At 42.6% G+C, this 23,851-nt stretch overlaps 1 protein-coding gene across 1 annotated transcript in view; it reads left to right on the forward strand.

Annotated features, from left to right (window-relative positions):
• Window positions 1–23,851, forward strand: part of SORCS3 (sortilin related VPS10 domain containing receptor 3) — a 292,438-nt gene that overhangs the window by 641 nt on the left and 267,946 nt on the right. The window contains exon 2 of the mRNA XM_027648351.1: window positions 4–85. Coding sequence (XP_027504152.1) covers window positions 4–85 — 82 coding nt within the window. The remainder of the gene's footprint in view (window positions 1–3; window positions 86–23,851) is intronic.

Genomic DNA, 23,851 nt, shown 5'->3' on the forward strand with positions numbered 1-23,851 from the left:
GAGGCTGAGCAGCACCACCTTCGCGCTCACCGGGGATGCGGCGCACAACCAAGCCATGGTGCACTGGTCCGGGCACAACAGCAGCGTGAGTACCACAGACAGACCCGACCCGGTGGGGCTTGGTGGGGAGGCAGCCGGTAGAAGGGCGGGACGGTGCCGAACCCACCTCTGGAGCCGGAGGTGCGGCGCGTAGGGGGGCGCTGGGCGGCTACGGCGCCCTTATGGCCAGCGGGAGTGGGACACGGGGCGGTGGCCCCAGGAAAAGAGAAAAGTTTTCCTGGGGAAAGGCGAAGGCGAATGGGAACACCGTTCCGCCCCCGCAGGCAGAACTGCGATTCCCGACTAGCGGGGCGGGAGCGCCCCAGCCCTCTCCTCTCTGTAGGGAGGATCCGCGGCACCCCGCTCCAGCCTGTCCCGAATGCTGCACCGCTGGGCACCCTTTCTCTGTCTCCCTATATGTAATGTACACCTCGGCACGCTTCTCTGCCTCTGTGCCTGGGATAAATGACTACAGATGTGGTGGAAAAGCACCCCGCTGTGCTTGCTGGAGACAAGAGAGATCCCATTAATTCATTGAGGGGTGGAAAGCCCCACACCACGTCAAGGGCTTTGAGACGAGGCAGGTAGTGCAAGCACAGCAAAAAGTTTACAAAAAATCCGTGGCATATCACGCCTTTTTCCTCAAGTGAATAATAATGAGTCACTGGGGTGTCCCTGAAAGCCTGTGGGATTGTATGTGTGTGTAAGGGGCATGTCCCAAAAGCCCACACGCTATTGTGCCATGATAGTACAGGGCCCTCCCTCGCACCCTCTTTGAAACGCCCGGCAGATGGCTGTGGACAAAACTTCAAGTTTCTTTTGACTTGGTATCAGAAATACAATTTCCACTCTGATGTAGTCTGGGAACATACATAATTTAAAGGATTCTGAGAAACCTTTATGTCTGGTGATGATATTCCTATTATTCTGATTATTATAGCTTGTCACTGCCTTGCAAATGCCTCTTTTATTGCTTTGCCACTATTGGAAATGGGTATAAAGCAATTAACAGCATAAAACAGATTGGCTGGGTTTTCAGATACATACTTCATGAAACTTGCTAGTCATGAAAAAGCAAATTGTCTACCTCCTTATCTATCTGTCTCTCTATCTGTGCATCAGCTGTAGGTTCTAATGTTTGATTCTACCACCTCTTTATTTTTTTGACTGGAAGGTTTTTTTCTCTATTTATTATTACTGAGGCAATAATTCTGACAGCAATGTAGATGTTACTTTGATTTAACCAATTTTTAAAGGCAATTGTGTTTGCCAGACATGAATTCCACTCTCATTAAAGATGAAAGCAAACATTCAAGAGAAAACAGCTGCATGGTATATTTCAGCTCTACACTTGTCTCTAGGATTATTTATTTTTAATGTAACATGGCATGTAATGAAGAAAACAACCTATATGCCCTCTCTTTTGTTTCATTTTGGTGCTGAATCGAGGGGTGTTGAGCAATAGAAGATAAAATGCCTCCCCCATGCCTTCCCAGCATGAATTTCCAGTAGTTTTGAGTATTTCTGCTTGAAGTAGCAGAGAAAACTCATTCTGTAAGTATTTGCAGGGGAAAGAAAGATTATTTTTTCTAAAACGCAGGTCAGAAAGTGATTTTCCCAAAATTCTCCCTCCTTTCTTTTTTTCTTTTTTTTACAGAAATATGCCATTTGAATAACTAGTTTCCTTATTCTTTAACTTCAGGTGGCTGAGAAGGGTAATGAAGGAAAATGTTTCCATTGTTCATGACTTTCCATTAGGACTTTGCACCTCAGGATACCATGCATTGAAAGCTTCCAACTCAAAAGCACAAGCAAAAGCAAGGAGATGGGTGTTTATTGACAGTGTGATGTTTATAGGAAGGAGAAGCAGGCATGTTAATAAATACCATTGTTATTGTTTTGTGTTTTTTTCTAATATAAGGTTTAGCATTCTGAGACTTTCTCTTCTATCTTTTGGAGAGAACATACTGCATTTAGAGACTAATTGGATTATTTTTTTTAAACAGTGTAGAGGGAAAGTTAAATGCTTGAACCTGGGTCCTTTCATTTATTAACAGATAAGGCTGAATCCAATGCCTGTTTTTCTGCTGCAGTTCAGTTTTTACCTAATTCTGCTGTTGGGGTGTCTGTGGCACAGGAACATCGAGCAATTTGCGCAAGGTCACCCGGGCTGGCTTCTTTTGCCAGCCACATTGGTTACCAGTCCCTCAACACAAAGCATGTATTTTCTTAGGTCACAAGAGATACAAAGCAGCAGAAAGGTGTATTGAAAAGGGTAAAAGATACTAACTCGTGTCTTGATTATGCCAGTTGACCTAGGAGAGCAGCTACGATGTGTCTGTATGGCAGTGTATTCAGGCTACCAAAGCCATAAAGAGGCATACAGCTTGCTTTTACCAATTCCCTGTTACTTGAACAGACTTCAAAACCTAAGCTTTTGTCACTTATGTTTTATTAAAAACATGATCAATCAACTTTCATGCAAAGAAACAGTGTATTTCAAATCAGACATTAGTGGTGGGATGTTCCTAAACACTGAATGGATTTGCAATGATGAAGGCATAGTAATAAAAAATTGAGGTTTTACTGGGAAGTATAGATCTACAGACACTCCAAAAAATGGACATCTTTGTAGCTCCTGGATGTCCTATTACCTAGAATGTAAAAATCTCTTGTGTTTTTTTTCTTTATTTTTATTTTAAGAGCAACTCTGCCTCCATCTCCTACCCCACTTTCCTTGCACGTCCCTCAAATCTCAGTTTAACTTATTAAAAAATAATCCCTTCCAGGCAACAAACTTTTGTTTTCTCCATTTGTAGATAGCGAGGTCAGGATTATGATAGAGACAGAAGGCTGGTGAGATCAGGGAATTTGGGTTCTCTGCTTTGTCCTGCCCAGAGGCTTTTTCCGTGACCTTAGGAAAGACAATTAACCTCTCTGGATCTCCTCTTCCATGTTAAATGAGGATAGTACTACTTAGCTACCACAAAGTGGTGGTGTGGAGCAGAATTTATTTCTGCTTTGTACAATACCTGAGGATCTTTAAGTAAAAATCGTTAGGAAAATGCAAAAATACTATTCTGTGTAGAAATGGGGTTTGTGTTCCCTGTATTCTGGTGAAGGGAATTTGGCTTAATTCAGTGAGTCTGAAATGAGAAAAAAGGAGACTTCTGTTTGGGCTTCAAGTATCAATCTGCCCTAATAGAAGCATTTATTGAACAAGGTCACTGAAGCTCTTGGGGAACCTTGTAGAGGTCGGATAAATTGTTTTCTTGCCAAGGCCTTTCTGAAGGAAGGAGAATTTTTAGTGAAAACTACTATTATTCCCAGAAGATCTGCAGGCCATTCTTTTTTCAAAGCCATTCCTCTCTGAATACATACACTGTGTATAAATGTGCCATTCAGTGAGCGTTGTATCATCTACACTTGTTTTCCCTCTCTGGGTATTTATGTTATTGCATGAAATTTTTACTTGTTCTGCTCACCAGATACTCTCCAACCTTCCTGTGATGATGGTTTGATTCCTCATAGTATCTTTTCTCCTGTCTTTTCTCCCTGATTTCTAGGATAAGTACCTAAAAAAAAAAAAAAAAAGTTAGCAGCACCTTTATTGCTCTTACAGTTTTAAATCTCACTATCTTGTTTCTTGACAGTAAGTTTTTCAAGGGATTTCAACAAGCGACAGTGAATAAAACGCACTCACTAGGATTGCTCTCCTGATATGATCACTAGTGGAATGGTAAATGGGAACTGTTGTCATTAGGTTTCAGAGTTGTCCCTCTGATTAATGTAGCTGTTTATTGGAAGTACTTAATTCTGTCTATGCTTTTTCCATGATGGAACTACTACAAATTCTGTGGTGTTGTGGGTGATTTTTTTTCAATATAAGAAGTAAATATGCACATTTCTAGCTTTCTCTAGAAGATATTTTCAATCCACTATCTAAGAAGAGGCAGCAGCTAATAGTCATTATGTGATTTAGGCAGCCCATGTGTATGTGCCTTTACCTTTCTAGTAACCAGAGGCAAAATTCAGCCATAAAGATGAGAAATGCACTATAATGCCCCAGTAAGAGCACGAGAGGGCATTTATTTAAAGCACGTGTGTATTGCAGGTTGCTGCAGCCAGGCCAAGTTCCTATATGATCCTAGGCATTGGACTTTTTCTATATACTATAGGAAAAATGTGCAGTGCATTTTTTATCTCACTGCAGTACAGCAGTGCAGAAGATAAACCTGGAGAAGTCTGGTTTGCTTAAGTGATGTAGCTGCTACTTGGGTACACCATGCAATTGCACAGATGTTTACAGTATGATCCAGGCTCTGAAAATTGGGGAAGGCAGGATAAGAGCTAGTGGGACACTGGACTAGAGCCTTGTTTTATCTTGACAGCCATGCTGCACTGTTTTGTCCAGAGGTTCAGTCAACCTGTGACTGTCATCCCTATAGTTAACATGGTTTTAAGATTCACTCCAAGACTAGGAATATGAGATGTCTTTAGGACAAGATGGTAAGGAGGGGACTGATAGTACTGCAGTAGTCTGTGATCATCTGAAGTAGAGTTAGAAAGAAGATGCAGCTTATCTTATTGGTTGAAGAAGAATTAACAAATGTCAGCCTGAATATTAGAAAGAGTTTCTTCTCAATAAAAATGGTACAGCAAGGCACCAGAAAGTCTTTAGAGATTTTCAAGACTCATGTAAAGATGACCTGATTGGAACAACCCTCCTCTGAATGGGTTTTCTTTTCCTCCTGCTGCCCCTGATCCTGTTTCTTTCCCCTGTGCAAGCTCTGAGGGCTGACAGTGACAAGCAGGTTGTACAAGTTCTTGCAGTGAAGCCTGTATCTTCCGGGAATGATTCCTCTGAATGGTGTTGGCAGTGTTCTGGTGTGATCTGCTAATGTACTGGTGTTTGATGCTGAGACATTACTCACTCCCATGGCGAATTACAAGCTAGGGAGGCTGATGGGCTCACTGTGTGCCAGGTAGTTTTTCATTAAGATGCCTAGCAATGCAGTGTGTGATGGGCAGAACAAGATGGACAATATTTGCAATTCCAAATAGACTGCTATGCTTGGAAGAGAGGAAGGGGAATCTTTAGTCAGGCAATGCTGCATTTAGTTGTTAGCCATGGGTAACTGTTCCAAAAACCCAGTTTGATTTCAGTCTAAAATGTTTACTCCTAGGGTGCAAAATGGTGAAAGAGCAGTCATATTAAATGCACTGCATTTGGTAGATATTTGAATTGCCATTCTAGACTTGCTTTCTCAAAAGCAGCTTTTGACCAGGTTGCAGTCTCATTGCCACTGAAGGTAGGCCAGCTCTGACAAAATGTCTTAATGCATTTCCACTTTTCCTCTACCGGTAGTAATGAACTTTGCCACCGAAGTCCTTCTCCAGAATGTTGCCAATCCATTTTTAATTAATATTCAAATAGAAAATTGAAATTAAAAATTAAACTCCATCATGGCAACTGCTTTTGTGGTTGTGTTGAGTCAGTAGAGCAGGAAGAAGGTGTCTGCAAAATATTTTTTGTGTTATTTCTCTCCAGACTGGTTTCATTGCAAAGTCAGTTTGATGTCCAGTGGACAGGCCTGGATATTGCTTGTGGATCCCGTGAAGGTGGCAAATTCCCCAGGCCATTACCCTGCCGGCCACAGCAAGCCGGCCACAGCAAGCTGTTGATGTTCTTGTAGTTCTAAATTCAGTAACAGAACTGCTCCTATCCTAAGTGCCTGTCAACAGTTTCTCTTCAGACTTTTGTACTCAGGCTTTTTCACAATGGGGGATAGGCCTAGGACTTGTGGCTAAGCTTTCACAGTGGTTTAAATGCAAACAGAAACAGCTACGTGATTCTTTAATTATTTTTTTTTAATGGAAAACTTTCATCCAATTAGATGATGAAGTGTTTTGAAAATGGGTTTGAGCAGATAATTGATATTAGACAGAAGAGATTTTTCTCAAAAGGGAGGTGAGCTGAAACAAATGTTTTCTTAAAGGTAAGACGAAACTTCCTGAGAGTTTCCAAATTTATAGCTGTATTTGTAAGCAAAATTTAGAAAAACACAGGAAAGCAGTGTTGCCTCATGGACAAAGCACTGGTTAAGGGCCAAGATATTTAATGTTAAATGTACTAAAGGATACTGGAAACTAGTCTTGTGAACAGCCAAGAATTTATTTAAGTCATACCGTAGCATCTACTTCTTAAGCTCCCTGGATGTCTGTAGGTAGAATGGAGAAGAGCAGTACATCTTACTTGAGTTAGTACTCTCTTATAAATCCAGGTTCACTTCAGAATTGAAGGTCAAACCTGAGTTCATGGTTGGGGCTGGTTTGAGGACAATTGCAAGGAACTTGTGGAGTTAAGGCTTGGATTTCTCTGGGATCTGGTCAAGTTGGGATCTGCTTTGGCTGGGATCTGTTTTGCTGCAGTCACACCTTTGCATTCAAGTTTCTTGGCTTGCCTAAACTCCCTGCAGTAATCCAAGGTAAACAAATTCCCCAACCCTAACTTCCTTTTAATGTCCAGGGAGAACTGCAGCATTGTTGTTAGTATCTCCTCCACACAAAAAGAAAAGCATGGAAATATTTCCTTTCCTGTCTTTATGGGGTGTTGTGAGACTGAGGGAACTGAAGAAAGTTTGCTGAGTTGTTTGCATGGGGGCATGAAAGATGTTTGATAAATAATCTCCTATGGAAATTTTAGGGTCAATTTCCAGCCTCATCACCAGCAGAGTCCCAACATGCAATAAAAATCAGAAATTATTCATGCTGAATGACCAAACCTCTCTTTTGTTCCTCGTCTTCAGTGCTGGAGAAGGAGTACTGATTGCTCTCCCAATGAACCGAATGGCAGAGCCCTGACACTGAAGCTGTCACGGTGTTTTTTCCCTTCGTATTCTGACATGCGGACACAATCGCTAGCCAGGCAAAATGCTCTGCAGAGCACTACAGGGCCTGCGTGCCCAAAATAGCATCAGTTTTAATTAGCTCCAGTGCGATGCAGATCCCTAGGGCACAGACTGAGGGAAGGGTGCGGGTTGCCGGTGTGAGGGAAGCGGAGCCGGGCGCTAGAGGGAGCGTGGGCATCTGCGAAAGGGAGGGAATGCTGCGGAGGGCGAGGGGAGCAGGAGCCTGGGACTGCGTGCTGGGAAGGCAGAGGCTGCTGAAGTATTGATATGGAAACCTGCTCGGAGTCGTTGACTCTGTGAAACTCCCGCTGTCTGGGGTTCCCTCCGCAAGAGAGGAAAATAGTTCTACCAGGCACTCGGCCGTGGTAAAGCGTTCTGCCGCCCGTGCATCTGACGCTGTCTCCCTTTGTGCCGTCCCTCGATGCTGCCAGGATTTGTCGTGAAGATGGGAGTCCCAGAGCCGGGATCTCTCACCTGCTGCGTCCCTTCAAACCTGAGTTATGTGCCGGTATAATGGCCAGAATCCCGCTGGAACTGCCAGCGGTGCTAGTGGGGTGGGAGAGGGATGAAGGGAGGATGACTGGGAAGCAGCAATCCGGATCCTGGGTGCACGCTCCACCTCCTCCACTGCCGTGCCCCGTAGTCTCCGGGCAAAGCCCCGGGTGGCCGCTGACAGACCCACGTCGCTGCCCACCTGCTCCCTCTCCTGCAGCTCCGGGAGGGGCAGGTGAGGGCAAGCATACCGTGCTTCATCACCTTTCTCCCTGTGCCTGATCCTCAGAGGATGCAGGTCCCTGCCACCTGGGACTCTGCAATATTTTGATCAAGTCGAAGGTGTTGCACAAATCTTAGCGTTTCTGTTCCTTTCTTCTTGTTCCTTTCTTGTGAATGCAGGGGAATAGAAGGGATTGGGATTCTTCCCAGCCACTGCATTGTGAGATAAAGTAGTGTTTCCTGGGAAATGTGGTTGCACCTACTGGTGTCTTTGGGACTAAAAGGGGTGTTTGTGATTTGGAAAAACTAGGACTGACCCACAGTGAATCACTTAGGTCAGTGATGGTCTAAAGAACTCAGGATGCTTGAAGCAACAGCTTTGGCACTGCTTCAGGCGTTCCACCAGTCTGTAACATGTGGGCACTGCTGGTACATCTTCAGTGGTGCTGCTGGTAGGCTCAATAAATGGGTTGAACCCCTCATAGGGATTTGGTAGAGGACCCCAGTAAGTGGTTTGTGGAGATGAAGACTTGGCACAGAGCTCCTGCTGACTTTCAAGGCAGAGGGAAAAGGATGGGTTGAGTTCAAATGTGCTTCCTTAGCTGTCAGAGGAGAGCAGGCTGTGCATGCAGGTTGTTTTTATGATTTGTGGTTGTGCCTTTGTGCCTAATAAGACTGTGTGTTGTCCCATGTCTTGAGACTTCCCCATCTACAAGGAAGAGTTAACTCACATGAAGGGCTGTTGCTGAGGCTTAAAATGGATGGACATTAGCAAAAGCTGTTGAATGGAAGAGAATGTATAAAACTTAATTATTAGTTCTTACCAAAAGTGCTTTATGACCTTATGGGTGCAGGAAGGAGGGAGTGGGAGCTCTAAGTGGTTGTTAACCTTTCCCTGCAGTTTGTGCCTGTTTGAAAAATACCCCCCCAGCTGTGATCAATACCATGAGGTGCTGGCAGACCTGTCCTGTCTGCAGGCCTTACTTGCCCCTGTCAGCTGTAGAGTGAATTCTTTCTGCACAAGGCAGTGGGATGAATGGCAGTGTATATGGGGTTTTTCTCTGTTCCAGGCTTCCTCTCCTTTACAACCAAAGTTTTATGCCTACAGAATATCAGACATTGTTGTACTTATAAAGGTCTTCTGCTGCCTACTTCAGCTGTGTATGTCAAAGGTTGTTAAAAGGAAGGTCAGTAGTATAGGCCTTTTTTTCTTTTTTTTTTTGAAAAACTGAGGCATGCAAGAAAGGAGGGATCTACTCTGGGTTGTGCTGTGGATCAGTATTGATACAGCTACTTAATGAAAAGGAGTTATTTTACTTCATCTGCTACAGCTCAGATGCTGTGTATATTTTTGTTTTTATAAGAGATTGCATGAAAGAAAGGAAAATTAGGTGAGAAGAGGAACTATGAGGGGAAAGAACAGAGCTCTCTATAATAGAAAAGTGGAACATGCTCAGCTAAAATCATTAACAGATCGATCGAGTTACAGCAGAGCAAAGTTCTGTCTGGAGGTGTTCTAAGAGCATTTTTTGTCTGCTGTTCTAATCTCTTTACCTGCTCGGCTTCACAGATTGAGTAATTTCAAATTGCAACTCCTTTTGAGCTGGATGAGAATCAACGTGATGAGACTGTGGGAGCCATGAATTTGAGCTTTTGTTGGAAATACAGACAGAAGAGGAGTCACATCTGTCTGATGAGGGGAGTGGGAGCTGACTGAATTTATGTGGATTGTTTGTAATGAGTTGGAATAATTTAGGATGATAGCACGTGTAAGTTTGTGTGGCTGCTCGCGCAGTCTTTCATGGGGTAATGTAGTTGGATACAAAGTTCAAGGGTCTTATAAGTTTTTTGGATCTTTAAGGTGGCTTCCACACCCTTTGCGTTACACTTCACAACCCAAAGGGAGAAGTCTTTGCCCAACACCAGGTGCAGGTGAAGTACTCCTGGGTGAGATGGGGCAAATAGATCTTCCTCCTGTCCTCTTGGAGGCAGCCTGGACTAAGTTTCCCCATGTCAGTCTTCTGCAAGGTAGAGGGCTGGAGCAGTATGTGAAGGGTAGTGTCCTTTTTCTGCCACCCACAGTGTCTTTCCAGCTTTGTTCCCAAACAGCAAAATGTTGGTAGCACTTGACACTAAAGTGGGAGCATGGATGGAGGTGCAGATGAGTGTCAAGGGCTGGGGCCTGGCACTTTTGGACAGACTCACTGTCCGATCTGAACTGGCAGGAACTCTGCGTTTGGAGTGGAACAGGGCTTTGCTTCTGTTTGGCCAAAAGCCTGGTACAAGACACAAGTTTGGTGAGCCTGCATGTAGAGGACCATGGTGACCCTGTGCAGGGGCAGCCTTGTGCATGGTGTGTGGTGGGACAGGCAGATAGGCAGACCTACATATCAGGCAGGGGGTCTCTGAAAACTGTGTTTGCCATCTGGCCTGAAAAAAAGCTTGCCTGTGAGACAGTGAGATTGCGAACTGATGTGAGAGCCATGCTACTTGAAAGAATAGGTATTTCAGAAAAGAGAGAATCTTTATTCAAGTGAACTTTGGCAATAACTGGAGCAACACTGGGAGAAAGCCCCATACAGTGTCTATATCAGGTGTTACAGAGGTGTAATAGAGATGATTCAGCCATCATTGGCCAGACTTTCTGGGCAGCCGAGCCTTGAACAGAAGGGCTTTCAGAAAAGTGTGGAATATGGAATATGGCAGAGAAAGATCTAGTCAGGGCATCCTGCCAGATTATCATTTCTCAGTGTTTTTAAGGCCCTGCCCCAGTAACCACACTGAACAAACACTCAGTTATCTGGCCTGTGAGAGCTGTCTGTTCTCTGAAGGATCAGGAAATGGGTAAAATGCCTGGTTATTTTGTTAAGCAACAGACGTTAGGGATCACTTAACTGCGTGCCCTTCCAGGACTCTTCTATCTTTCAGTGTTTTCTGTCATCTCTGTCATGATCCCTCATTCTGCTGCACATTTGGAAGGGTCAAAAGTGGCACAAGGCATACTTGGCTGAGCATTACAGGTGTGCTGGAGGGCTGACTGTGGTTGATGCATCAATCATCTGGAGTCCTGCTACCTATGAAAATGGACACTGGGTGCCTTACGGTTCAGACCAGATCTTATTTTGGGGCCTGCTTTTTCACTCAGCTGAACTTAGAGGAATTCTGCACCTTTGTGACCTTTTATCTTCTCTTGAATTCAGTTCAGATTGGTCAACATATTCCAGAGTTATCCCTCCAATGCAGGTCACAGACAGCATGGTCTGTTGATCCAAAGCGGAAACTGTTTCTTTCTGAATGCAACTAAACCATAACTACAGCATCAGCACTGAGGAGTTCTTAATTTTCTTAATTAACAGCGTTCATGTTGGTTTTTGCTAGCCTGCCTGGAAACTCTGTTCCTTTAATCAAAAGGCAACATCGCTGGTAGTGTATCATTCTCAGTTTGCTTGTACAGCACCTTTGTTGCAGTCTCAATTCTACCCTTCTTTTCTCTTAATTATCTTCATTACTTGTTCCTTCCTTGCAGGTTACAAGTAACAAAGCCTGCCTTTCTGAGTTGCACTGAGGTTTTGTTCTGATGGCCTTTTTTATTATTATTAATTTTTATTTTTATTTATTTGTGCTTCCTGTAGTGTTACTGTAAGCACAATAAACTGGACTGGGGAGAAGCTGTCTTAGTGACAACTCATAGAAAGGGGAAAGAGACAGGTTTAACTCTGCAGAATGAGATCAAATGTTAGATGATTAAATAAAATATTGAATTGTTGGGCAATGCTACATCTTCTGTAAAAAAGGAGATTCTTCTTCCCCAAAGACAAAGGTTAACAGTAGTGAAAGTCACTGACTTTCACTAATGGAGGCTGTCCTCAGGCCAGAATTAGCCACAGAGTTTTCTTCATGTGCTCATCCTAGAGGAGACAAGGGTGAGAGGCAAGAGCTGATCCATTGAACGTGTGAGGACACAGGAGTGTCAATGCGTGTATGAAAGAGTGCAGTGCTGTTACTGTTTCACAGCTCATGAGAAAACACATTGTTTAATGCTGTGCATTCTTACCTAAAAGAGTTGTCTGTAACATTTATTGCCCTTGGTAGCTAACAGGTTTAATAGAATAAAACTTGCTGTATCTGTGTTTATCAAAAGGAGCTGCATTTGGGCACCAGAGAGCAGGATGGTATGGGACAGAGTGGAGCTTCCTGCAATATTTTACATCTTTTAAAGTCTCATTTGAATCACTGTGTGCTTAAAAATCCAAACCAAACCAAACTAAAAAAATAAAGTGTTTTAGAAAAGTAAAAGATACTGTACCTACCTTTACATGTCTATAAGGGTATGTGACCTCATAACTGTAGTACTAGATATATAACTATTTTACTAAAAGAAGTGTAAGTACCATGTAAACATAGATGATTTGGAACCATAGTCTGACTCTGCCTGCTTTTTCTCAGTTCCCTCTCTACAGCTTCCTGCTGTAACTGATGTGCTCTGATGCTGTTATATGGTATTGCAGGTCCCTTCCTTCTCTTTCATTTGCAGTGGCCTTTGGACAGTGGCAGTGACTCGAACAGCCTCTGTGATATGAGTCAGAGTGAAGGGTTTTCTGTGCCTGTCATGGTTGAATCTTGGCAACTCTCACTTACACACTTGGTTCCTTAGGTTAAATGTGGTTGTTTGTGTGCTGGATTTGGAGCTCTCATAAAGCATGTCCTGCCTGGGTTAAAGTCTGCTCCTCTCTCATCTGTGCATCTAACTGATCAGGAAATGTGAGGAAATGGTAGCAAGGCAGAAAAGAGATGGCAATGCAACCTTTTCTGTCCTGAGCTAAGAGCATTTTTTTCTCAGAAAATGTCTACGAAGTTGTAGGGTTTTAAGAGATAAGTAGAAATCTGTGCTTTGAGGTAACATTTGGGAAGAAGAGAGGCTTTGCCCTGACCCAGGTGTATGTACAGCACCTTGTACAAATCTTTGTCTTTAAAGGATGATGCATATAATACAAATGACATAACATTGCCATTTGTTTTCATCTGCATATATGGAATTTGAACTCCTTGAAGAGGAGGCAGTATGGGCATTCCTTGCCATTCTGTTTCTACAGACCATAGATGATTGGTTATGGTGGGGAAGATGTGACCTTTTCTGTTGTTTCTGACTTTTTGACACCAGTCTGTGCCAGTCTCTGGGGTGGCACACCAGTCACTTTCTTCCTCCTGAATGTGGGGTCAGGAGATGTTTTGTTCCTGTGTGACAGTCCCTTGTGGTGAATTTGTGCTGACAGACAGTGCTGGCTACAGGGAAGCTGGTAGCTTTTTCAGGTTCATTCTTTATTTAAATACTCTCCCTCTAGAGGCACACTTGTGCTTGACTTGTCCTGATGCATTTTCCTTGTGCATCCTTCTGCTATGGCAGCTCCTGCCCAGGGTGGGGACAGAGAATGAACCCAATAGATAGAATTAGTGCCAGAGGGGGGAAAAAAGAAAAAGTCCCCTGAGCAAGGTATGGACAACTACTGAGAACTTGAACAGTATTTTGATGCTGTGCTGCTTTGTGCCTACTGGGAGAGAAGGGAGGAAAGTGATTATTTGGGGTGAGGGAGTCTGACTTCTGGGAGTCTGGGACATGGTCAATTCAGGTTAGACATGGCAGGACTGAATGATACTTGGAGTTCTCTTAGACAAGGACTGGGCAAAGAAGTGCTGTCAGGAGGCATTTCTCCTTCTTATTTAGGTTGAATGGGTCACTCTCACCTACAAGGGATGCATAAATTTCTGCCATGCAAGCTAAAGCTTTAGACCACTGGCTAAATGGTCTGTCCTGTCATTAACTGAAGGAAAAGGAAGGATGTCAGTAAAGACGTATTAGCCTTTTAAGGGGTACTGTTCAGCTGATGTTTGTGTTCCAAAATCCACTCTGGTTTGTGATGATTTTATGCTGGTGTTGTTTCCATGGAGCTTGATTTATACTAATGTGGGCAGGACCCTAATGTAGATATTTCTGTGTGCAGTCTTGGTTTTGCTAGTGTGAGTCTTTCTGTATCTCCTTGACTTTGTGCCCTTGATTATTACTTTTTTTTCCATTTCTCTTGCGTTTTCTTCTCCATTGTCCTGAACTTGGGACAGTGAAAATGAGTTGCCTGATTGTGGGGAACATGACTAAGTCTGTGACTTAAGGGAGAAAGACTGAGGTATTGCCACAGTGTGGGCAAGTATCTTTCTCCCTTTCTTGCATTGGTGGGAAACTGAGTTGTTCAAGAGCAAATTTGCTGGAGTGCATGAGCATGTGCTTGCGTTGCTGACATTAGAGATGCAAACAGTGATGTTCACTGTCTGCCAGTGATTTGGACACTTCAGGGTGAGAATTGCCGAGCTAGACTTGCCAAGTCTCTGTTCTTCTGGAATATTTCTAATGAAAACCTCAATATGAAAATGCATTCTAAAGAGTGTGCTGGATCTGGGAGAAGATGGGTGTCCATTCCTAGTGCATGTCAAGTCTCTCAAAGTCTTTCAGGCAACTGTGGTCTCCCAGTTCACTACTTTACTAAATATCTTCACTGCTTTTGAGGGGGTGCTGTTTTGAGAGGTCAGAAGCACCTTCCTGAATGGAAGTTGGAAGGAAGAAGCAGTTTGTAATAAAATAGCAAACCAGACTTTTAAATATCATGCTATGCTGTAGCCTTGAGCTGGGGTTGCAGGCTCTTCTGTGCTTGTTGTAGAAATAGCTGCTATGAGAAACAATTTTTAATTTTTTTTTTTGGCTGGGTAGATAAATAGTACACAGACTTGGCCAGACAGACCAAGTGCTGTGAGTGAACCCATTGCCAGACTAGAAATGATGTTCTGGATCCCGTACTTCTGCTTAGAATAACTTGTCACTGGAACACTTAGGTTTGTCTTTTGCTCTCTCTCTTTAATGAAACTGCTGTGCTTGGTTTAAATCCTTGGTATTGCAATAAAATCTTTCCTTGATAAGAACCTTAGCTTGATGAAGCAATGGCTTCTGTCAGAGCAGCATGCTTTATTTCAAGGGCATATTTTTCATCTTCCTGATGCTGAGTAGGGCAAGAGTAATACCTTAAAAGTTGGCGCTGATACACTGGTGAAATGTCAGTAAAATGAGAATTAGACCCACATACCTTCCCCTTCTCTGGTGGCTGGCAGGCTTGGACAGGATGGAATTTGAAAGCCTCTTCCATCTGCAAGGCTGGCCTTCAACCTTGTTTCATAACAGACAGCAACCAGAAAAGCATTAACACTGTGATAAATTACCAAGTGTCACAAGCCGTCAAGCTGTGTGGTGAAGCAGAGGGTTGTCTCTTGAAGGGACTGAGCAATCCAGGAATATAGTCCTTTAGGAGCAGCTTTGAATGATGATGAGGGCTTCACTTGTAAAGTTCCACCAAACAGTGTCCAAACAGCATGTCAAACAAAAGTGAGACTTCTTTACTGCCTTGGTGGACACCATCCTGGCTTGTGGTGTGGCACGTTCTGTTGCTGCTTTGTTCATCACCTGAGCTCTGAATTAGCTTTCCAAGTTCATGCTGGCAGGGACCTCTCTAGCCATGCTATGCTGGTCCTTCACTGGTCCTGAGTTTAGGTTCCTCTCTAGCTCAGGTCCTGCTGGCTCATCTGAGGGGTGCAGCCAGGGCTTTACAGGGCCTTGGTGAAAGCCTAGAGAAATAATCTGGGTTTTGGCTCAGGAGTTAAGGCTCCTTAGCACTTGAGGCTGAATGACTTCGAACACATACCAACAGTGCCGTAAAGGTGGTGTATTTATTAGAGCAAGTTCCTATTAACTCCTTGACAGGTTGAATATTTCTAGTTGTTCCTGTCTGCTGTCATATAAGATCTGACTCAAAGCCAGTGAATTCTTTGCATTTCTATTGAGCTGAATGGGGTTTGGACATGTTCCCAGAAACATAAGGTCAGATGTGCTGGATGAGTCCAAAGGTCCATCTATTCCCAATGTCACATGTCTGACATTGCCCAGTAGCACAGCTGTATCTGGCACTGAACTCTATCTGGCATATCTAGCACTTCTCTGGAATCAAGAATATGTAGGACAGAGAGCTCTGCAAATATCTTACTGGACACCTCAGTGTTTTTGAGTGTGTGTGTGATAGTTCACAGAAGGAAATTGTTTGGGCTTAATCCCTAACCCCCATCTCCGCCCTGGTAGTCTCTTCAGATTTTGATTCGGACCAAATTTAGACTTTCATTCTGATTTAAAAAAAAACCAACTGACACTACCACAAGCAATCAACTAAATAAAAATCTCATCTCCCTAATTTTTAAGGACTTGTTTAAAGGATTTCTTTTTTAAATATGGAAAAACTGAGATTTTGGTTTTAAAAGGTTAAACTGAAACATTTATTATATAGTTATGAAAGCAAATTCAGCACAATTTAGGAGATATGCTGGCCTTATTAAGTTGCTATTTTACTGTAAAAAGTAATGCTTAAAGATACCACTCCCTCTGATTTTATGTGCTATGCTGTGTCTTGGTATATAGTCAGGGAAAGGAAGGTTGCAGTGTTTATGTGCTTTTCTTGGAGGAAAGCAGTGAGCTTCATGGGTAAAAACAGAGATTATAGTGTCTGATGCAGGGCCTGCTTGTAAGGTTATGTTATTTTGTTTTAATTACAGGAATTACCTTGCTGACGTCAGTTTGTCAGTCAGCAGGGTGGATGTTTACATGCTGTTCTGGAGGTGGCTGGAAAGTAACAGTTACTTTAGAGAACATTTTTTTGATTGCGTGCAGTGGGGTTTTTTACTTATTTTCCTTTTTTTTTTTTTTTTTTTTTGTGTGGAAGAAATTTTTAAACTGGAAACTTCAAACTGTGAAGTGTGATTTTTGTTTGTTTATTTGTTTGGGTTTGCTTAGTTTTGGGATTTGTTTATTTATTAATATGGGGGTTGTAACATTTTTTGCTAATAATACCAGTTGACAGAAACTAAAGTCAAATTCCCTCTTCATCCTGACTTAGAAACTCACCGGTCTATGGTTGGGAGGCTGGGGGTGTATGTTTAAGAGTGGAGGATCTCAAGCTGTACTTAAGGTGTAAATCACCCTTCCTGAGATCTAAGGAAAAACTTTAGCGGGGCAAAAAATGGTAACATTTGCCAAAACAAATGGTAACATTTGCAACTGAAATGAAGTCCTGAGTGCCTTCGGAGGCAATGGGACAGAGCAGATGTGCATTACTTGTGCAGAATGGAGAAATATGTAGGAGCTCATCTGTTAGCCTTTACATTCACCACTGACAAGCTGTATCCCTCTGTGACTCAGTTTCCCCACCTGTGAGAGGAAACTGGTCTCCTTGGCAGAGCCCTTGGAGCCTGACTGGTGAAAAGCGCTGGATAAGCGCTGTTACCTACAGCTCTTGGCAGCTGAGATCTGGACTCACATGATTTTTCTTTCTCCTTCCCACAGGGAATCAGGCACGGGCCACTGTTCAAAGGAGGCAGTAAATGCAAATCATTGTATTTTTTCGATCTTAATTTTCCTGTGTGGCAAAAACAGCATAACAAAGTCGTGAGACCTGTGGCCTGTTTGAATGTGATCCCATCTGTCTGCACGGGGTTATAGACTAAGAGCTGCTGTGTAGATGTTTGAGTTGAATTCAATTTATGGTTTGCTTTTTGAAACATAATTTCATTTCTAAGTGTAGAAAGTGTATGGAACTGAGATTTTTCCTGGTGCTGTGAGGAGAGTCCTAGTCTGATTATTTAGAATGAATTAGTTCTGATGAAATATTTAGCCTTTAAACAACACATTTAATACAGTGAATTGCATTTTATTTATTAATGGCTACTGCAATGAGATTTGGAGAGAAATTCTGCTAAAACACACTGTTGTGATATTGCAAAATATAGTAATGACTATAATATTTTGTTGAATTATTAACATCCACTGTGCCTACGGAGCTACATAAGCATCAGATTTCAAAATTGTTTTTATCTGAAGAGTGATGTGTGGGTATTGTTTTGGGTTTTTTTTCCCCCTGCCTTTTTTTTCAAAAAATTTTTTTTTTATTAATTAAAGTGATAGAAAGAAAGTGAGAAGTCCAGTCAGGTGTTGCCACTGTTTGACTCTTTTCTTGTTATCAAAGCACCCCCAGAAAATATATTGAAGATTATTTCTTTCAGCCAGAGCCAGGTCTATTTGCAAAGACAGGTTTCTTGTACTGGAAAGACTGCAGTTAGAGGGAAAGCTGTGTGGGAAAGCCAGGCACAGGGCTGACCTAGACTGCTGCTGCTTTTACAAAACACCCTTGTCTTACTGTTACCTCCCCTACTGTCAATAGCAGATTTGTACACTTCATCCACCTCTTGGAGGTTATTACCAAAGAAAGATGGGCAGAGAACTTTTAATCTTTCTAGACTAGATTTTCTACCACTGGTACAGGTCTGTCAAAGGTCTGACTTCCAGCCAGTGACTCTACTCCATTCAATTTGTGCCTGTGGCCCTGTGAATGATGGCCAATTCTGACAGTGGGACCCAAGGGCTCACCTCAGCAGGGATGTGCCTTACCTGTTTCATTTCATTTGGCACCCAGGATGTTCCTGGATTTTGACTGCTCCTGAATGCTTGGCCTGATGTGGGAGTGTGATGGTTTTGCTATTGATGTCCCTCAGCATGGTTGTGTCCCTTGCCAATGAACATTTTCAGACAAACTCAGTCCTGGTTTAGGGGATAGAGTAGCCCAAGAATGCTTCCTCTTGGCACCTCGTCTTGGGCAGAAAGGAAGTTTAGCTAAATAGAGGCAGACCAAGTGCCAAGTGGTCTCTGGAGCAGAAAATGGGCCCTGACCTGTTTTATTTACCAATGTGGGCACGACAAATGAAGAGCAAAAGTAGCATGAATATAAAAGTCCGTCTTTCTTAATTTGAGCAATTGTTTTTCACTGTTCCCTTCAAATTGAGTAGAAGTTATCTAAAGTCTACCTGGACTTCTTTGGGGCCTGTAATGCCAGTGTAGGATGGTGAGGATGTGGGAATACGCCAAAGATTTCTCTTACCCACCTAAAGCTACTGCTCTGGAAGCATCCAGTTAAGCCACTTGTCCAATTGCCCCTTGCTCTCTTGTGTGACTTTCTGGGCTGCCAAACAGCTGAGTTAGGGCTCACAAGACATGTTAGTTAATTACTGGCAACCACTGTGTTTTCCTTCTCTTCCCAGTATCTTTCCTAGTTTATTTGATTTTTCCAGTTGAAGCCATCTATCCAAAGGATGAATTTCTGGATATTTAGGTGTATCCTAAAGCACACTGGAAGATCTAAATCATGAGTCTGCAGCTAAAGATGCTGTATTGGATCTGGCTGGGATGGAGTGAACTTTTGCCAAGGCAGCCCTTATGGTGCTGTGCTTTGTGTCTGTAGCCAGAAGGGTGTTGATAATACACCAGTGTTTGGGGTTGAGAGGGCAGTTGCATCCAGTAACTCCTACCATCCACATGTCATGTTTAATCCAGGTTCTTATTCTGTCTCTGCTGTGTTGTCTCTAGTCATGGCCCGAGGAGCTGGCAGTGAGGGGAAAATGACAGGGTCCTTGGAGCTTCCCCAGAGCTTTCTTCTGCCTGGTTAGTTGATCTGCCTCAAAGCAGTGTCTAGGGAAGAATCAATGCACTCAGCTTGGCTCCCTGGCTGGTGGTGAGAGGCTGGCCTGCATCACTGGGGGATTTGAGTGAGGCTGGTAGAATGCTGCAGGGGTGAGAGGTGGCAGGTTCTTTGGAGGGTTAGCTGATGGTTCAGTCAGGGGCTAGAGCTGACTTCAAATTCCTTTGGGTATTTAGCCAAGAAAGAAAGCACGATGGAAAGAGGAAAGGAAAATTTCCTTCCTGACTATGCTAATGATCTCTGGCAATTACATGCCACATTCTGGTGAGACAAGTGGAGAGGTAAAGGGAGAAGGGAAGGTAGTAGTGATTGGATGGTTCAGGGACATGAAACAGGAGCCAAGCTGGAAGATGGGAGTACAGTGGCCAAGTGACAGTGAGGATTGAGTCCAGTAGTGCTACAGCAAGTAGTGCCCAGATCAAGACTTGCCATGTTGGCAATTTTTGGGCCACTGTCTTCCACCAACAATTTTCAAGTTTGAGGGAGGAACGTGGTTCTGTGACCTGCCTTTGATTTGCATGATTAAATGTTCATCCATGGTGAAGCCATAGTCCTCTAAGTTTGTTTTTTCCCCACCACAGTCCCAAGCTCCAAATAACTACATTGGCAGAGAGACATCAAAATCTGCTCAGGAGCAGGAGCTTCTTTCACTACAAATTATCATGGGAGAAATCTTAAAGCTCATGCCCTGTTTAACCTCAGAGATGTTTCTCTGACGGTGTCAGACTCATGCCCCAATGATTGCACAGAGGAACGACATAGATATTTGGATTTGTCTCATTGGCTTTGCAGAGTATAATAATCTATTGTGAGGAAGAAAATCAGATCAAAGAGACAACTTTGTAGTAAACAAACTTTTACTTCTGTGCAGGTGGTTCCCAGAGAGAACTGATGGTAATAAATAGGTTAATCATTTTTCATAGAATCATAGAAGTTGTATATAATCTATCTTGACTATGAATAGAAAGATCTAAGCAGATGATGTGCTGAGTGAGCACACCAGCCTTGACCCCTGTAACTGCTCCAAATAGCAAATGCTTCCCTCTTGCTTATTTGCACTCTTGTTTCTGGTGCTCGTTGCTTAAGTTTTGCCACCAGACATTGGCTGCCTGCTTCCACATGTTAGAAGACAGATTTTGCTTATCACTGCAAGAGACTGTGATGTAGTTGTGACCACCCAAGGCTTGGTCTGAAGCCTTGTTATCTCTAAAAATAAACAGGAATTGACTTATCTTTCTTTAGCTGTCACTTGTGTTGTAGTATTAGGCTGTGAAATGCATTTATGTGGTGATTGTCTCAGAAAAGATAGCATCCATTTTTTCGGAATTTCCAGGCAATGTCTTGTTTGTTTTATGTATTGATATGCATGTTACTGTGAATGTGACTGAAAAAAAAAGTGATTCTTCCTTGCTGTTTTTCCTGCTTAGATTGTGATGGTAGGAATGTAGAGGGAAAATGGTTTGTTTCCAGGCATGAATTGCTTGGGAAGAGGGGAAAGGACCAGCCCCTCCTTTGTGTGTATCCAGCTGAGTCTGATCTGGATCAGATGCTGGGGCACGGCTCTGTCCTTGTGCAGTTCCCTTCATCTGTGGTAGAGCTACAGCAAGCCCTGAATGCAGAGTATGAAAAGGTTACAGAGGATTGCAGTGTGACCTGTGCTACTTCTAATCCATTTCCCTCTAATTTAAGCACCCACTTTCAATGGTGTTATCCTGCTATTACTTAAATAAATACTAATGGAGTGCAGTCTGTAGAGAGTTTGAAGTGTACAACCTACTGTCTTTGTTTTGTTTCACAAAAGAGCGATGGGTGAACTTGAGCTTCCTTGGTTGTGTTTTATTGATTGCTGGTGTTGATGCTCATAGGAAGTAAACTGCAGTAAGGAATGTTGGTATTTTGTCAGGAGACTGTTAAAAATTTATACCAAAATATTTTCTCCAAATTTACTTGTGCTCATTTGCAGCTGGAAAAAGAAAGGAAAAAAAAGGAGGAATGCAGAATGGGAATCTATTGAAATGCCTTATTAATATATTGTCTATAGTGACTTTGCTTTCAAAAGTATATTTTCATGTTTAGTTGATGTCATTGCAAAATATTAGTCCTACTAAAAATTATTTTTAATATTTCACATTGCTGTTTACTAGTTTTATGACAAATGTTCAATTGAGTAAGAATTTTTACTTAAAGATTTCAACCGCATGTACTTCTAGTTTTAAAGTGAGAATAAAATCAATACCGTGAGTCTGTGTAAGACTCATGGGAGAGGAGAGTGATTACAGAATTACTATTGATGTGTTTTCAATCAATTCTCCAAGAAAATTGAAAATTTCTGGAAAGTTTCAGTTTTAATCAAAGGACTTTATGTCAGTACTCTATGATTTTTTTTTTTTTTAGGAAATTACTTTGAGTAGGAAATTGCTTTGATTGTTTTTCTGGTTGTTCAGTGTTGGAAAAATGGTTTAAGTATTTTGAGCAACTTTATAAATTGTGTGATAAATGTTTGCAAAATTGGGGAAAATGCTGAAATTTTAAATAGGAGGACAGATACTTTCCACTGCAGTCATAGATAAATCTGTCAACATTTATAATCTGAGCTAGGGACTTTAAATATCAAGTATTGTATGCTGAATGTTTATATTGAACTGCCTACAATCAATCCATAGAGTCAAGTTTTAAAATGTCAGAGGTTTAAATAGTACATGTTGACAGGAAGCTGAGACTTGCTCAGATCATTCTCATGAAGACCAACATGCCATTTTCCTCAAACAGGATACTTACTCATGGCCAGTCACTCACCTGTTCTTGCTGGTAACATTCCATAAATAATTGGAACTATCTCTAATGACTTTAGGTATGATTGGGTTTTGGGGTGCTGCAGCTGGTTCTGTCTTATGTATGACCTGGAATTTTGGCCCTTGGTATTTTTGACCTTAGTGGATTTTTTTTTCTTTTTTTGATGCTGCTGCAAGGGAGGAAATGACTTGCAAAATCAGGTGACTTAATTATTATTTCAAAGGAAGATCTTCCTGTTCTTGAAAATCAAGAAGGAATTTAGTATGTGCTTTCAGAGAAAGGCTGCTCAGTGGATGAGGAGAGACAAACTGTGATGAGTGTTTGTGGTGGCACAGGGGATGTCCCTGTAGCCCATACAAACACACCCACCTCTGTGGTGTTGCACATTTGAAAACAGCCCCACTAAATAAGGCCTTTAGAAGAATCGAGAGTGCAGCCCACTGATCAACGAGCTGTCATGTGGCATCAGGATCTGATGCCGTCTACCTGGTGTTTTTGGACCCTTTGTTACCGTAATCTCAGGAGCTCCTCACAAGGACTGCGGCATCCTGGTCCTCTGAAAATTTTATCCACAGGTTAATGCCTACTCTGAGGCTGAAATCAACCATGTTTGGGTCTGGCAAACTGGAAGTGAAGTGAAAACTGAAAGCTTTATGGTGAGAGGAGATAAAAAGTAGAGAAGAAAATAATGTAGTATATGAGTTTACCCAGCTTTTGTGGTTATTTTTAGTATTGTTATTTACTATATCAGTAGTTTAAAGGTCTCACTTTGAATCCAGTCCTCTCTGCTTGACTCCTTACAGTGCTAATGATCCCTGCTCAAAGAGCCTTCAGTTCAAGCTCAGCATCCTGTGAATGTGAGGAGATCCCTCAGACCTTGCCCACCAGCTCTCCCCAGTGCTCTGCAAGGCATATCTTGGGTGCTGGGAGAAGAGCTTCCATCCAGGTATTACTCAGTGTGTTGTGGGCTGTGCACTGTAGGAGTTGAACTGCTCTTCTTTGAGCCTCTCAGTGTTTAAGAACACACTGATTAGAAGCAGGTAAAAATAGCAGTGTAGGAGGACGCACACTAAAAGACTCCCTTAAGTAGGCAGGAGAAAATAGAAACTTTGCTGATTATCTACAGATATTTATATATATACACACACAGACACCCCCTGCTAGGAAACTCTGCAGGGAGTTGGAAGTACAGCAGCTTCTTATAATCTGGAAGTAGCTGCTTGGATTATCCATGAAATGTGTTTATGACTTCAGTCATCAGCTCCAACATGTCTGGCACTGTCTTCAGGATTTTTTACCTCATCTGCCTAGTCTGCCAGAACCGTATTCCCACTCCTAAACCTTTTGCTTCAGGAAATTGTCTTCCAAGAAGCTCTTCCTTTTTTAGTCGTGGAACCAAACTGTGCAAGGAGCATGTCCAGTGCCAACCTCATCCCAACCCTTGCCTATATGTGACTCTTTGCACTCACATCAGCAAGTGGGGTGGCTTTTTCCAATAGTGTTGAATGACGTTATGGGGGAGAAAAAGTCCAAACATTTCAAGGTGTGTTTTCTTGAGGAAGGGATGTACCTGGGCTTCTTAGAACTTCAGTGCATTTCCAGCTGTTCAGATAGATTCCTGAACCACAGATGTCTTAAATTTTATGGTGATGCCCCTATCTCTTGTCTGGGGGCAACTCAATCTCTGCATGGTTCCCTAGCAGTTACTTTTTCTCCCTTGTGCGTGACAGATCAAAGTATTAAACTACGAAGACCATTGGCAGAGATTGTATGCTCCAAAGCATG

The sequence above is a fragment of the Corapipo altera genome, unplaced genomic scaffold (assembly GCF_003945725.1).
Source record: "Corapipo altera isolate COAL_440 unplaced genomic scaffold, ASM394572v1 56, whole genome shotgun sequence".
In the NCBI taxonomy this organism is placed as follows: domain Eukaryota; kingdom Metazoa; phylum Chordata; class Aves; order Passeriformes; family Pipridae; genus Corapipo; species Corapipo altera.